Here is a 16,925-nt window from a genome sequence, read left to right on the forward strand (position 1 = left end):
ACACCTTCAGAGGCTCGCTGTCGTCCTGACGCAAGGCCATCAGGGAAGCTGTTGTTTTCCTTGGCCTGCGGCTGCTCATGAAGTGGCGGACAAGATCCTCTCCAAAATCATCAAAATTGTTGATGGAGTTCGGTTTGATCCTGGAATACCAGTCTCTTGCCGCGCCAGTTAGCGTCGTTGGAAACGCTCTGCAAAGAAAGCCGTCGGAAGCTCCGTGGAGGAGCATAATTGTTCTGAACGTCTCCAAGTGGTCCACGGGGTCTGTAGTGCCGTCATACTGAGGGACGGCGGGCATTTTGAACCCTCTGGGTGCTGGGGCACCCAGAACATCATCAGCGAATGGCGTCCTGCTTGAGAACGCCCTGGAGACGGGCCGGCTCTGGTCCTTCGCCAGTTCCTCTATCCGATGATCCATCTCCTCCATTCTCTGTAGCAGCGGATCCGTCCTGTGGTCCAAGGACCTGATCCTTTCCACAGACTGGCTCGCCGCGGAGCCGGATTGGCTCTCCCGACTCATACGACGAGGTCGGCGTTTCGCTGGCGGCGCACGATCTTCATGAGCTCGGCGCCTCTGTGCGGAGGGAGAACGCGACCTGTCACGGTGATGAGGCTCTGTTTGGGCATGCCTCGTCGTGGGGTGAGGGACTTGTCTGGTGGAATGATGAGTTCGGCCCTCACCATGGTGTGATGACTCTCTCCTGTGGACGTCTGGCCTTCCTTGGACAGATCGCGGAGCCTCTGGGGGAGGTTGAGGGGGCACTTAAAGTAGTTGCTGGTACTGCCCAACGAGGGCTGTCATCTGCTGAAATAGAGCTTGAACTTGCTCCGGGGTGGGCAAGGGATTCAGATGTTCTGAGCGAGCCGGGCTCTGCTCTGCTGTAGCAGAAGCTGCTACTACTAGTGATGCAATTCGCTCGCTCCGGGTCCTGCGGGGTAGTGCGGTTTGGGTAGTCCGCGCCCGCGCAGTAGGCATCCGCGTACTCTTGCGTCTTGCCATTTTTGTGAGTGGGATGTGTAAGGACAGCTTTTAGTTCTGGGGTCCCACGGATGGCGCCAATCTGTTAGACCTAAAATCGGTAACAGGTACAGCAGTGATGTAAGAGCTGAGCTGGATGACTAGGGGAGCTGAGTCCTGAGGGACCGGAGTGAACGAGGAGTGAGGTGGTCGAGAAAGAGTCCTGCTATGAGGGCTGAGTCCTGCACAAGGCAAGCGAGGTCAGAAGACCAGACCGGGTTTTACTCCGGACAGGCCCTTCGACACTCAAGTCAGTATGAGCAGGAGTGAAGGGGAGATGTCTAAGAATTTTTAGGGAGAGAAGGGATTTTTTGCATTACCCATTGGTCTGAGCTTTGATCCCCTATTTATAGGGAAAATCTGGTGAGGTGTCCTGGACAGGTGTCCAGGACAGGTGGCGGCCTGTGAGAGGCTGCAGCTCACCTACTCTGAGACAGGTGGCGGCCTGTGAGAGGCTGCAGCTCACCTACTCTGGGACAGGTGGCGGCCTGTGAGAGGCTGCAGTTTTTACACCCCATCAGTTGCCCCCCAGTTTTCCAAGTCATTGAGGGACTTGGGAAAGTGTACTCAATCGTTTCTCTGAATGGGTAGGCATTGTCTGGGAGTGAGTCGGAGAATTAAGTTCGGAAATCCAGTCCGGAGTCCGGCTGGAAGTTGCGTTCGGAATCCAGTCCGGAGTCCGGCTGGAAGTTGAGTCCGGAGGTCCAGTCCGGAGTCAGGCTGGATGTTGAGTCCGGAGATCCAGTCCGGAGTCCGGCTGGAAGTTGAGTCCGGAGATCCAGTCCGGAGTCCGGCTGGATGTTGAGTCCGGAGATCCAGTCCGGAGTCCGGCTGGAAGTTGAGTCCGGAGTCCGGCTGGAAGTTGAGTCCGGAGCTCCAGTCCGGAGTCCGGCTGGAAGTTGAGTCCGGAGGTCCAGTCCGGAGTCCGGCTGGATGTTGAGTCCGGAGATCCAGTCCGGAGTCCGGCTGGAAGTTGAGTCCGGTTCGGACCGGACTGATTTTTGTCGTTTTGTTGAAACGCGTTATATCCAGTTCGGATTTTACCGGACTGATTTTTGTCGTCTTACGGCCAGTCCGGTTCGGACCGGACTGATTTTTGTCGTTTTGTTGAAACGCGTTATATCCAGTTCAGCTTTTACCGGACTGATTTTTGTCGTCTCGCGGCCAGTCCGGTTCGGACCGGACTGATTTTTGTCGTTTTGTTGAAACGCGTTATATCCAGTTCGGATTTTACCGGACTGATTTTTGTCGTCTTGCGGCCAGTCCGGTTCGGACCGGACTAATTTTTGTCGTTCTGTTGAAACGCGTTATATCCAGTTCGGCTTTAAAGATCCAGTACGGAGTGCGGAGCATGGAGTACGAAGCATGGAGTACGGAGCATGGAGTAGTGAATTTTCATGCATGTGGGAACACGCGCGTGCTTGATCGTATTTTTGAGTGGGAGAATGTGTCCGTCATAAATATGGGACACGTGGCGCCATTCGAGTGTCCTCGAGATGCGTGCGTCGCATTTAATGCCCCACCGCCTCTGAAAAGCTATAAAAGGAGGTTTACCCCTTTTCATTTTTTACTTTTTACTTTTCATCTTTTCTTCTTTTTCTCGCTCTGAGAACTCCGACTTCTCAGTTCTCAGTTCGCAGTTCGCAGTTCGAGTTACGCAAGGACTTGACGAGCTCCACCCACCGGTATTCCTCTCAGCCCTTCTCTTTACTACATGTCTGATAGTAATTCGAGTTCCGAGTCCGGTACGGAGTCCTCCACTAGCAGTAGTTCAGAATTTAGGCCGCCGCAGGAGCCTGTAATGGCTAGGACGTCCGCTAGGATAGATCTTGTAGATAGCGACGACGGTGGGGACAGGGACGAGGTGTTTTTAGACTTGAACGCCTCTCCACTCCCCACTGGTAGTCTCTCCCGAGCAGAAGGGAGTGTTGAAAGTGACGTTGCTGAAGCGTCTACAACATTCCTTCCTGGTCAGGCGGTGGAGGTAGTCGCTAGAGCGCGGATGGATGCCAACCCAAAATACAACCTGCGAGCTCTAGTCGAAGAGAACTACCTCACCAGGTCCATGCTAGGCGACATTAGGGATAAGTACTGTGTGCCTCCAAAATTTGAACTGAAGGCAGCTATAGAGGGAGACAGAGCCTGTAACTAGAGTCGAGATCTCTGTATCTATGAGGAGTCGATGAGGGCGGGACTCCGATTTCTTTTGCACCCATTCTTCACAGCGGTGCTTCGATACTACGGACTGGCCCCTGCTCAAGTAGCTCCGAACTCATGGAGACTACTGACTGGGTTCTTGTATCTTGTCCACGGCCGGTTAGAGAGGAGCGTGAGCTTGTCGCTATTCCGTGCTTGTGCACATCTGAAGAGGCATAAGGAAGGGGGCTGGATCTACATCAGCCAGCGCCCTGAACTAAAAATTATTACCGGCATCCCCTCGTCAATACATTCATGGAAGAATAGGTTCTTCTACGTCGAGGATAAGGAGGTCAGTGAGCCCTGGCCTGTCCCTCTAGTGTGGGACACTCCGGACACTTCCAAATTAAGTCGAAAGCCGCTCCTCGAGAGTGAGAACAGAGAGACTTTCGCCTTGATGCGGAAGGAGATTGAGCAATCAGGCCTTATCCGCTGTGCAGAGTTCTCAGGAGAGGAGGTGCTAGTTGGACTGGGCGTGAGTGCCGCGACTCCAGAACGTATGTAGCTAGACTTGTCTTTAGAATATGTTTACTTTTATATGCTTGCTTCTGACTGCTCGCTTGTCTGGCAGAAATGAAGAAACAATCGACTGTCGAGAAGATAAGACAGGGAGCCCAGCCACGGGCACAGGAGGGTGCTGCACAGGCACAACAGGAGCGCCAGAAGAGAAAGGCGACTGTACTGGCGAGTCCGGCCCCATCACAGGGCACTCCTCCACCCCCATCTCAGAGGGCCAAGACTACGGTGAAGCTAATAGGCCCCTTTGCCCAGGGCGGTGGCTCTTCTAAGTCCGGTGGTGCTTCTACTGGAACCGGTTCTGGAGCTCGTCCTCCTACAGGGCTTAGTTAGCACGTCTTTCGACCCAATTGGGCCGTTCTGAAGGATGACACTGCCCTAGGCGAGAGCCGAGTAGCAGCAGAGATTATGAGCAAGTGTCTGCTGCGGAAGGACAAGCAACAGGTCCTTCACGAGCCGCCAGCTACAGGAAAGGAGGCTGTGTTATCCTCAGCTTACCAGGTAAGGAAGAGGTGATCCGTTTGCTAACTTTCTGCCCATTTCTTCCTTTGACCGTACTGATGCCTGTTTCTTTCTGCAGATCTTGCTCTACTACAAGATCTCAAGGATAAGAGTAAGAAGTTCTCCCAAGCCATTACTGCATCTGAAGAGGTGAACGGAAAGTTGGCCACTGAGGTGCAGGAGCTTCAAACGAGCATCGGGCGAGTACAGGAGGAGAAGAGGTTGTTGATGGAGGATCTGGCCTCAGAGAAGAAGAAACTGGTCAAGGCTGCTGAAGCCATGGAGGCTCAAAGAGAAAGAGCCAAAGAGAGGCAGGAGACGGCAGTGAAGGAGGCCACAGAGGCGAAGGAGGCTGAACTTTTCAGCCTGTCGAGCGAGGCTTATAGTCTTGGATACTACGACTGCCTCCAGGAGCTCCAGGCCTACAATCCAAACTTAGTGATGCAGAATATGACTCCCTGCCAGGCCGAAGATTACTGATGAGGAGCCAGATGCTCCTACTGATGCTCCTGCTGACATCACCTCTCTTCCAGATGCTTAGTATATATATATATATATATATATATATATATATATATATATTGTTTATTTTGACCTCATTTTGTAATGGTCCTTGAGATCCTACAGCTCTTAGCAGCCTCTTTAAAATGAATTTTGTTTGTAATGGCCCTCGAGGCCCCACATATTCTGATCAATGAAATCACATTTGTCTTTCTGTCTCTGATATTTCTCAACTAAGTGATTTGCTCGACTTGTCTTTTTGATTTTAATAACCTGTGACTGAGGCTGTTGATAGTCGAATTGTGACGAGCTGGTCTTCAAACAAGTACCCAAGTTTAGGAACAACAAGTACCCAAGTTTAAGAACTGGGTTTCCAGTGAGTACCCAAGTTTTGTGAACTGGGTTTCCAATGAGTACCCAAGTTTTGCGAACTGGGTTTCCAGTGAGTACCCAAGTTTAAGAACTGGGTTTCCAAGGAGTACCCGAGTTTTGTAAACTGGGTTTCCAATGAGTACCCGAGTTTTGTGAACTGGGTTTCCAATGAGTACCCAAGTTTTGTGAACTGGGTTTCCAATGAGTACCCGAGTTTTGTGAACTGGGTTTCCAATGAGTACCCAAGTTTTGTGAATTGGGTTTCCAATGAGTACCCAAGTTTTGTGAACTGGGTTTCCAATGAGTACCCCAGTTTTGCGAACTGGGTTTCCAGAGAGTAAGAGTGAAACAAAGTCTGCAAAAAAGATTATTTATTTATAACAACAAATTTACAAATTTACAAAGTCACCTTTTTACGCCGTACATTTTGTCTATTGATAATATCTCCTGAGATTTTTGGAGTTCCATGCGTGAGGTAATAAGTGCTCCTCCAGTGTCTCCAGCTTATAGCTTCCTGGCCGGATAACTTCTTTCACTCGATATGGCCCTTCCCAAGTCGCGGAGAGTTTCCCGACTTTCGTCGGTTGGGAGACGGCTGCCTTTCTCAGGACCAAATCTCCTGTCCTGAATTCTCTGGGGCGGATCTTGGAGTTGTGATAATTTGATACCCTCTGCTTATGATTCTTCCCGGATTTCTTCTAGTAAGTCGAGGTCGGCACGGAGCCCGTCGCCGTTAAGCTGCTCGTTGAAGCTGGTGATTCTGGGAGACGGAGCGCCTATATCGACTGGTATCACAGCCTCAGTACCAAAGGAGAGGTTGAATGGCGATTCACCAGTCGTCGTGCGAGGAGTAGTGCGGTAAGCCCACAGAACGTGATAGAGCTCATCTGCCCATCGGCCAGCTTTTTCATCCAGCCTCTTCTTTATCCCCTGAAGCAGGATTCTATTAGTTACTTCCGTTTGCCCATTGGTCTGGGGGTGAGCAACCGAAGTGAATCTCTGTTCAATCTTTAGGTCCGCGCAGAACTTTCGAAAGTTCCGGCAGTCGAACTGTTTGCCGTTGTCTGTGATCAAGATACGGGGAATCCCAAATCTACAGACTACTGCCTTCCAGAAGAAGTTCTGCACATTCTGCTCAGTGATCTGGGCCAGAGGTTCTACCTCCACCCACTTAGTGAAATAGTCGATCGCCACTACCACGAACATGCGCTTTCCAGAGGCCGGTGGGAAAGGGCCCAGGATGTCCATCCCCCATACTGCGAAGGGAAGCGGACTAATAATTGGATCCATTGCTACGGCGGGCTGGTGGATGGTAGGAGAGAACTTCTGACACCTCTCACACCTTTTAACCAGATCCAGGGCATCCTGCCTGATAGTAGGCCAATACAGTCCTCTGAGCAGCACCTTTATCGCCAGAGCTTTGCCCCCCAGATGTTCTCCGCAAATTCCTTCATGAGTCTCTTGTAGTGCATACGCGGCGTCGCTCGGCCTCAGACACTTCAGATATGGGAGAGTATATGACCTTTTGTATAGATTGTCACCACTGAGGGAGAATCGGGCAGCTCTCTGTATCACCTTACGAGCTTCCTTCTTATCCTCCGGGAGTCTAGCATCGCGCAGATAACCCAAGTCGGTGTGCTGGTTACGGAGTCCTGTCCGGCTGACGGTGGCCTGATTTCCGTCCGAATCTCCTCTGTCATACGCTCTTCAGGGACTACTTTCTCTATAACTGGGAGCTGCAATGCTTCAGGGTCGGCGACCTGCTGGGGGATAGTGCACTCGGCTACAAAATCTGCCAGTACTTGAGCCTTGATAGCTGGCCTGGGTGCGTACTGAATATCGAACTCGCTTAGCTCTACAGCCCATTTCACAAGTCACCCGGAGATATCTGGTCGATGGAGAACTTGTCGAAGTGGCTGATCAGTCAAGACCTTTACAGTGTGAGCTTGGAAGTACGGCCTTAACTTCCTGGCGGCCATTACCAGCGCGTAAGCCAATTTCTCGACCCGCTGGTACCTTGTTTCTGCGTCGTGAAGAACCTTGCTGACATAATAAATAGGTTTTTGCTGGCGGTGCTCTTCACGGACGAGGACAGCTGCCAGAGCCGTGGAGCTGATGGAGAGATACAAAAATAGCTCCTCGCCCGGCTCCGGCTTTGTTAATAATGGCGGAGAGGACAAATATCTTTTCAGCTCTTCGAATGCGATCTGGCATTCTTCCGTCCAGGGCGCAGTCTTGAGTCCCTTGACCGCGCTGAAAAAGGGGAGGCACCTTTCCGCTGATTTGGAGATAAAGCGACCCAACGCCGCTATCATTCCCGTGAGCCGCTGGACTTCCCTGATGGTTTTTGGAGCAGTAAGCTCCATCACGGCTCTGATCTTTTCTGGGTTTGCTTCTATCCCTCGCTGGCTCACCATGAATCCTAAGAACTTCCCCGAGCTGACACCGAATGTGCACTTGGTGGGGTTAAGTTTCATGTTGTGCTTCTTCAGGACCTGGAATGTTTCTCTGAGATCAGACGCATGATCCTGCGCACTTCGACTTTTGACCAGCATATTGTCTACATAGACTTCCATGTTACGGCCGATCTGGTTCTGAAAAAGTCTGTTCACAAGCCTTTGGTAAGTAGCTCCGGCATTTTTGAGGCCGAAGGGCATAACTCGGTAGCAGTAAGTCCCTTGATCTGTGACGAAGGAGGTCTTTGGTATATCCGACTCGTACATCCTGATCTGATTATATCCGGAGAAGGCGTCCATGAAGCTCAACAGTTCATGACCCGCTGTGGCGTCGATGAGTTGGTCGATCTTCGGGAGTGGATAGCTGTCCTTAGGACAAGCCTTATTCAGATCGGTGAAGTCGACGCAGGTCCTCCATTTCCCATTAGTCTTCTTGACTAGGACTACGTTTGCCAACCAGTCCGGGTATCGAATCTCGCGAATGAAGTCAGCCTTCAGAAGCCTCTCCACCTCTTCTTTTATTGCCTGCCGCCTTTCGAAGGCGAAATGTCGTCTCTTCTGCTTCACCGGTCTACAGGTTGAATCAACACCGAGCTTGTGTGTGCTGATCTCTGGATCAATGCCGGGCATATCGGCAGGAACCCATGCAAAGACATCTGCATTGTCCTGGAGAAAATTGGTGAGCTGGTGCTGAATGCTGCTGCTGAGGGAGGAACCGATCAGAGCGACTTTCTCACTGTCCTCTGGGCACAGTGGGATGGAGAGGAGGTCTTCAGCAGGTTGAGTCCCTCTGAGCTCGTCCCTTACATCGAGCAGTTCAATTGGCAGTGATTCCACTGCATTTTTGCCTTTGAGTGCCATTGCGTAGCACTCTCTGGATTGAGGCTGATCTCCTCGAACTTCCCCCACACCATTGGGGGTTATGAACTTCATTTTTTGGTGGTATGCCGAGGCTACTGCACGGATGAGGTTCTGGCCAGGCCGTCCCAAGATAGCATTATAGACCGAAGTGGCCCTTACTACTAGAAAGTTGACCATGGCGAAAGCTTGACAAGGTGGATCTCCGACAAGAACAGGGAGCTCGATCTGCCCCACCACTTTCACGACCTCTCCGGAGAAGCCAAATAAATCTGAGTTCGCCGGCTTCAGACGGTCGTCGCCTATCATCATTTCCTCAAAGGCGTGGTAGTATAGAATGTCCGCCGAACTCCCATTGTCTACGAGGATTTTCTTCACCTCCCAGTTGGCAACGAGCATGGTTAAAACCAGTGCATCGTCGTGGGACAGGATAAGATTATCCAGATCTGCATCTGAGAAGGAGATCTCATTCTCCGTTCTCGTCTTTTTGCTGGTTGTGTGCACGGCGTTAACTCGCCGTGCATATGCTTTGCGAGCGGTAGAGGAGGTGCCCCCAGCCGCAGGCCCACCCATAATTGTACCGATGACCCCCCTTGGCTGAGATTGGGGTGCCTCAGGCTGCGCATTGGCCAGCTGAGGGGTTTTGTCCCGAGCAGGGGGCTGCTGTGATCTTCGGGGGCTGCGGCCCTGGGGGCTCTTTCCTCTGCGCTCTTGGTTGCGGCTGTCAGTTCGGATATACTTTTTCAAATAGCCCCGGTTGATGAGTTGCTCAATTTCCTGCTTGAGTTGCCAACAATCATCTGTGTCGTGGCCGTGGTCCTTGTGGAACCGACAGTACTTTGAAGGATCTCTCCTGTTTCCCTTGGACATCATTCTAGCAGGCCACTTCACGAACTCTTCTTCGCTGATCGCCGCCAGTATGTGCTTTCTGGAGGTGTTGAGAGGCGTGAAGTTTTCTTCTCTTCTCTGAGGAGGCGGAGACTTCTCTCTCCTGGGAGGTTTATCCTCCCTGCGCTGCTTAGGGAGATTCTTCTCTTCAGAGGTTATCCTCCGATTTGAATTAAGAGCTGCCAGTGTTTCTTCCACCGTTATGTACTCTTCTGCCCCGGCCATAAGATCCGCTAGTGAGTGCGGATTTTGTCGAGCCACCGCTCGACGGAATTCATTAGACCTGGCGCCTGCGAGGAGCGCATTCATTGCTGCTGAGGGATATCTAGATTTGGCACTTGAAGTGCCTCCCTGTTGAATCGGCGGACGAACACCTTCAGAGGCTCGCTGTCGTCCTGTCGCAAGGCCATCAGGGAAGCTGTTGTTTTCCTTGGCCTGCGGCTGCTCATGAAGTGGCGGACAAGATCCTCTCCAAAATCATCAAAATTGTTGATGGAGTTCGGTTTGATCCTGGAATACCAGTCTCTTGCCGCGCCAGTTAGCGTCGTTGGAAACGCTCTGCAAAGAAAGCCGTCGGAAGCTCCGTGGAGGAGCATAATTGTTCTGAACGTCTCCAAGTGGTCCACGGGGTCTGTAGTGCCGTCATACTGAGGGACGGCGGGCATTTTGAACCCTCTGGGTGCTGGGGCACCCAGAACATCATCAGCGAATGGCGTCCTGCTTGAGAACGCCCTGGAGACGGGCCGGCTCTGGTCCTTCGCCAGTTCCTCTATCCGATGATCCATCTCCTCCATTCTCTGTAGCAGCGGATCCGTCCTGTGGTCCAAGGACCTGATCCTTTCCACAGACTGGCTCGCCGCGGAGCCGGATTGGCTCTCCCGACTCATACGACGAGGTCGGCGTTTCGCTGGCGGCGCACGATCTTCATGAGCTCGGCGCCTCTGTGCGGAGGGAGAACGCGACCTGTCACGGTGATGAGGCTCTGTTTGGGCATGCCTCGTCGTGGGGTGAGGGACTTGTCTGGTGGAATGATGAGTTCGGCCCTCACCATGGTGTGATGACTCTCTCCTGTGGACGTCTGGCCTTCCTTGGACAGATCGCGGAGCCTCTGGGGGAGGTTGAGGGGGCACTTAAAGTAGTTGCTGGTACTGCCCAACGAGGGCTGTCATCTGCTGAAATAGAGCTTGAACTTGCTCCGGGGTGGGCAAGGGATTCAGATGTTCTGAGCGAGCCGGGCTCTGCTCTGCTGTAGCAGAAGCTACTACTACTAGTGATGCAATTCGCTCGCTCCGGGTCCTGCGGGGTAGTGCGGTTTGGGTAGTCCGCGCCCGCGCAGTAGGCATCCGCGTACTCTTGCGTCTTGCCATTTTTGTGAGTGGGATGTGTAAGGACAGCTTTTAGTTCTGGGGTCCCACGGATGGCGCCAATCTGTTAGACCTAAAATCGGTAACAGGTACAGCAGTGATGTAAGAGCTGAGCTGGATGACTAGGGGAGCTGAGTCCTGAGGGACCGGAGTGAACGAGGAGTGAGGTGGTCGAGAAAGAGTCCTGCTATGAGGGCTGAGTCCTGCACAAGGCAAGCGAGGTCAGAAGACCAGACCGGGTTTTACTCCGGACAGGCCCTTCGACACTCAAGTCAGTATGAGCAGGAGTGAAGGGGAGATGTCTAAGAGTTTTTAGGGAGAGAAGGGATTTTTCGCATTACCCATTGGTCTGAGCTTTGATCCCCTATTTATAGGGAAAATCTGGTGAGGTGTCCTGGACAGGTGTCCAGGACAGGTGGCGGCCTGTGAGAGGCTGCAGCTCACCTACTCTGGGACAGGTGGCGGCCTGTGAGAGGCTGCAGCTCACCTACTCTGGGACAGGTGGCGGCCTGTGAGAGGCTACAGCTCACCTACTCTGGGACAGGTGGCAGCCTTTGAGAGGCTGCAGCTCACCTACTCTGGGATAGGTGGCGGCCTGTGAGAGGCTGCAGTTTTTACACCCCATCACAAACTAAGATCCAGAGATTTGTATCGGCGATAGGGATCAGTTACAGAATCATCAACCACAGAATCGTCCCTACGAGTAAATGGGTATTGGGGAGAGAGGTGTTCTAGGGTTGAAAGAGAGGCCATTTTTTTGCAAAAAGAACGAGAGAGGCGTTCTAGGTATTGGAGAGAGAGGAGTTCTATTAGAGAGGGTTTGGTTTGGTTTGGTTTGAATTGGTTTGGGAGTTCTTTCCCGCTGCTTGAGTTTTTATATGATGCCCTTCCGTCAAGTAGCGTCAAAAAGGCACCGCTCTTGATATTTGATCCAACAGCAGCCCACTTTTTAAGATGCAAGAGTGGTTGGTTTGGGTAGAGTAAGTTAAGTCGGTTTGGGAGATTTTTTATTAGAACTCCCAAACAAAACCCTGTGGGTTTGGGGTGCATCCGTAGGGAATAGTATAGTCCCGCTCTACATATGTCATATCCTGGGAGGGAATAGTGGGGTATCCGTAGGGATAATATTCCTCTAAATACCCTCTACTTGTTACAAAAGAGTTGATGGATGCTCTTTGTCTTATTTGCGATTGTTGTGGGATGTGATCCGTCTTGGTTCTTTTAAGCTAAGCTTTGATGGCTCTAGTTTAGGAAATCCTGGCCCTATTGGCATTTGGGGAATGTTAAAGGAGTATATGATAGGGAAATCATACGGGTGTTGTTGGGTTGATCGAGGTGCAGGATTCAAATGAAGCAGAAATGTTGGCTTCATTATAAAAAAAATGCCTGAGTCGATCGTCAACTTGCCCGAGTTGACTAGGTTTTTCCTTGGCTGAGTTCTCATTCGAGTTTAAGCTTTGCGCTGCCGTGTCAACCCTAAACTCCTTTAACTTAGTCGATGATTTTTCCAAGTCGACTAGGTTTTACATTGTCCAAGTTCTCATCCGAGTTCGAGTTTTTAAACATCGTTGGCTACGGGTGTAGTTCGGGTCGGGTTGGGTCGGGTTGGCCTCAACCTGACCCAACCCGATTTCCAATTCGGGTTGGGTTGGGTCAGGTTGACCCGATTGTTATTCATTGGATGAAAGAGGGAAAGGACTACTTGGAGGTTTATAGATGTCTTGAAGGATGTGTTGGATTATAGAGGGGGATGCGGTTTATAGATGCCTTGGCGGGTAAAAGATGGAAAGACCTACATGGACGTTTATAGACGCCTTGGAGGATGTGTTGGATTATAGAGGGGAATGTGTTTTTTCCCTCACACCTTCCAGTCGGGCCAATTCAGACGCGGATTTGTTGGTAATGGTGTTTCTGGAGGCTCTTTGGTTGTAAGAGATGATCTCAATCGGGGTGTAGTTTGTTTTTCTTTTTCTTTTCTTTTGTGTTTTTTTTTTATAATTTTTTTTCTCTTTAGAGGGGTGAGCCTTGGCGGAACAGTAAGGTTGCTCCATTGTGACATGGTGATTATGGGTTCGAGTCACGGAAACAGCCTCTCTGTAAAGCAGTGGTAAGGACGCGTACAGCCCTCCCCATACCCCGCAATAACGGGAGCCTCGTGCACTGGGTCGCCCAAAGTTTTTTCTCTTTACAAAAATCCCATTATAGTGAAAATTCAAGAAGTGAACCAATCGTTTCCCAAAAATAGTCAAGCGAATCTAAGCTGAGCCCCTCCATCCCTACCAGGCTAGGACAAATGCCAATGGCCATTCAAATGGTCCCTTTTTTTTTTTTTTGAATCAAATGAACCTTACAATACTGTATTCCCTTTTGCTTTGTTTTTTTGAGAAAATTAAGGTCTGGTCTGTTGGCATTTCAGTCCCTTTTTTACACTTGGCATCGGGAAGGATTTCAAAGAGTTTAGTGTATGCTACCGGACATATATCCTGGCTCATTTTGTTTTATCTTTCTTCCTCTTTACTTCCGATCCATCTTTTTTTTCTTTCTTCTAAAGCCTATCAGGACTCATGCTAGGTTTTATATTTCGGTTTTGGTTTCAATTTCGGATGCCACAAAACGGAAACATTTCAGTTTCGGTTGGAAATTTCGGTGTAAATCCTGTAAAATCAAGGAAACGTATGAAAACATATGCAAATGATAGAATTTAAAGATGAAACTTCAAGAAAGGCTAGAATAAGCACAAATACACACTTTGACATCATCATATGAGGAAGAAAACCATCCATTGTAGTTTAAAAATGTCAAACACCTAATGACATGCATTGTCGCGCATGTCAAACAGATTAGTACCTGCCAAATTTCACATGTAATTCATATAAATATTTATAAATAATTCATGCACCACATTTTGCATTCACTTCGTATAAATATAAGTATATAATACATACTAGTTTAGTATACGGCTGTTACACTTATGATTTTGGATTATGCATTTTGGTCATTTCCGTTTCGGTTTCGGTGGGGTTGGAAACGAAACATTTGGTCATTTCATTTCAGTTTCGGTTTCGGTGGGGTTGGAAACGAAACATTTCAGTTTCGGTGGAAATTTAAAACTATGGACCCATGGTGTTTTCAGAAGGAAAACGTGTAGATGTTCCAGATTTTTTACTGAGGGAACCTGTCAGATTCCTTCATCGATAGAGTAATTATATGACACACATCATCTATGAGGAGTTGGTTTACTTTTTTGTTCATTTTTTTTCATTTGGAAAGTCCATTAGGTGCATCTCTAGTGACTGTGGTTTGTCTTTCCTTCACAAGGCTCCCAAGGCTCCCAAGGCTCCTATTTGTTCTTGCTCTCAATCTTGTATGCATTTGTTTGGTCAAGTCCAGTTTTCAGTATGTTATATTCAATCATCTAGTGTTTGGTGTACTTATTTATTAATATAGTTTACCTCACTGTTTTTAAACTTGGACTTAGAGGAGAAGTCAGTTAAGGTAAATAGAACTCTACTTGGGGGAGTCAATGATGGATGCGGTCATTTTTTTTATTAACTAGGGTGATTAAAATGAGTGTTTGAATAACTTTCAAAAAAAAAAAGGAGTTCTTGATTGACTTGGTAGGGCAAAACTCAGACTTGGACAAGAACGTAGCCAAGCTAAAACAGAGTCGACTCGGGCGAGTCGATGATAGACTCAGGGAGTTTTTAAACAATAGTTTATCTAATTACCCAAAAGACATATGATAATTACAAGTTAGTTCAATTGTTTTTTCTCATTTGGATTGCTCCTCTTTGCATATTTGGTTATACAATAGTCTTGCAGTTGTATCACCTTTCAGATTATAAGAAATCTTACTAGTAATCCAGATTCCAGACAATTATTTGGAAGATAGTCCATTCACAATTTATTTGTGCATTTGTCATCTATGGAGTTTATTTCTCCATTTCCTCTCTCTTGGCCTATGTTATGGGCTTGTATAGTTTCTGTTGTGGGACTACTTGTCCCTCATTGTATGGTTTCTCTGATCTATGCAATGAATTCCGTTATCTTTCCCAAAAAAAAAAATTTATTCTATATGTTCCAGATTAAGTTCTTGTTTCGTCTTGTTCAATTTCAGTTGTACTGCATGCCTACTGACACACTAAAATAGTCGGAGTAATTTTGTGTGTCAGAATATTGGATGCATAAAACATACCTACTTGGCATAAAAACCTTTCCATATAATTAAGTTGCATTGTATATTTCCACTTTTACTTAGTTCCACTACAAAACCTCTCTCAAATGGATGTAAACTCTGTGAACAACTTGCAACTCACTTTTTTAAAAAGGAAATGATGCAGCTCAGATTAATTAACTTTTAGTTTCTTAAAGGTTCTTAAATTAATCTTTTAAGTGTTCATTATTCTTGATTCTATTGGTATGGTTTTGCGATTTTTGCAGACTGGAAAATCTTGTTTGGGAGATATCATCTACCGTTATATAAAGGCTCACCAGTTTTCACCTGACTGTCTCCTCGATTGCTTGGACCTGTCATCTGAGCACCAAACACTGGAAATAGCAAACAGGATTGAGACTGCCATACATGTTTGGAACCAGAAACAACAGAAAAAACGTTCACCCCAGACAAAGATGCGAAGGCCATCATGGAGTGAAAAAGTCAAAGGTCTTGTTATGGACACTGACAAAAGCCAACTTCTAGCACATCGGGCTGAGAGCCTCTTGCAGAGCTTAAGGCTTCGGTACCCTGGTCTCTCACAGACTGTTTTGGACATGAACAAAATTCAATACAATAAGGTGCCACTCACACCCTATTTCTATCCAAGAAAATGTGCTGTTCTTTCTTCAATCCATATTTATTTTATGGAAAATTGTTTCTGGTCGATCGACCAGAAACAGAGTGGGGCATTCATTTGATGGGCCCTGACAGAGATAGGGTGTGCCCAAAAAATAAACCTCCACAAATATAAGGATTAGGATGATCCTAGGGAGATGATTTTTTGGGCACACCCTATCTATGATCCAAATTCCAAACCATTAAATGAATGGTTTGGATCACCCAAACAACGTGGGCCCCACTCTGTTTCTGGTCGACCGACCAGATAAGTTATCTGGTCGATCGACCGGAAACACTTTTCCCTCTATTTTTTTTTGTCTTCGAGCAAAAAAATTCTCTGTTTTACAAAAGAAAAAGTAAAACCAGTTTCATTGCAGGATGTAGGCCAGTCAATCCTAGAGAGCTACTCAAGGGTTATGTAGAGTTTGACATTCAACATAATGCAAGGATTGATGATCTGATTTATGTGGATGATGCAACCAAGCGATGTGAATCCGCAGAGCTGGTTTCTCTCTTTGGGAGAGGAGGATTTGGGGGTCTTCCTGTGCAGAAGAGGATGTCACCCATCCCCTTTTCAATCCAAAACTCCCCTTATGCGTCACCATTTGGGACACCAACCTTTTGTTCTTCTACACCAGTGGGTGGAAGCCCTGCAAGGTTGCAATCTCAACTTAACAAGGGTAGGCTTTGGGGGCACAGAGATGACAAATTGGAAAAGCTAATTTCTGACAGGCCGTGGTCATATGCTGGGAACCTGAGTGCTAGAAAAGATTCAGGTGTTGCCCCTGAACGCGACTGTTTGAAGTTATGCAACCAAATGCACTTTTAAGAGCTGGTTTTTTCAAGGATCTATAATCGTGGTGGCCCTAGCAGTTGTTAAGGTTTGGTTGTTCTTTTTCATTCTTGTATAGAAAGTGAATCAATGCAGTTCAAGTTTTGGTCTTGGTTTCACTTCAGTTTCTGGGAGGGGATCAAGCTTTGATCTCTAAATTTTTTATACTAACTTTATTACTCCATATTCCTGGATCTTAGTTACCTTTAGATAAATTATATGTACTCTCTTTTTCTTTCAGATGATTGTGTGCACTCCATTTTTGAAACAAGTCCATAGAAAGTGACGGGAGAACCTTGTCGAATGATCTAAGCTGTCGTTTATAGGATCATCCAGCATAGATAGACCAAAGCCCCAAAATCTTCAAATCAATGCTTTGAGTTATGTTTAGATCATTCTTGGAATAAACCTCCATCTCATCTCTCTTGTATTGCATCAAAATGCACCCTCTGATCTCTCATGGCCCCAATATCACATTTGTTCAAACAATCTTGAGTAACTAAATTTATTTTTAATCCATTGTAGATTGTATTATGTTCTTTCTTTGATGACCCATTTATAGGATCTTGATCTCATGGTTAGTTCCATTTGA

The 16,925-nt window shown here is 48.0% G+C and overlaps 1 protein-coding gene across 1 annotated transcript; it reads left to right on the plus strand.

The window, feature by feature from the left end:
- Positions 1 to 2,816: 2,816 nt before the first annotated feature.
- On the plus strand, positions 2,817 to 16,330 carry LOC143885976 (rop guanine nucleotide exchange factor 1-like). Its single transcript, XM_077389997.1, has 3 exons — positions 2,817 to 2,999; positions 15,108 to 15,414; positions 15,879 to 16,330. Exons 1-3 carry the CDS (start codon positions 2,817 to 2,819, stop codon positions 16,328 to 16,330), a joined length of 942 nt encoding a protein of 313 aa, XP_077246112.1.
- The last annotated feature ends 595 nt before the right edge of the window (positions 16,331 to 16,925 follow it).

The sequence above is a fragment of the Tasmannia lanceolata genome, unplaced genomic scaffold (genome assembly GCF_043159265.1).
Source record: "Tasmannia lanceolata isolate RefF3 unplaced genomic scaffold, GAP_Taslan_0.1 ptg000011l, whole genome shotgun sequence".
In the NCBI taxonomy this organism is placed as follows: domain Eukaryota; kingdom Viridiplantae; phylum Streptophyta; class Magnoliopsida; order Canellales; family Winteraceae; genus Tasmannia; species Tasmannia lanceolata.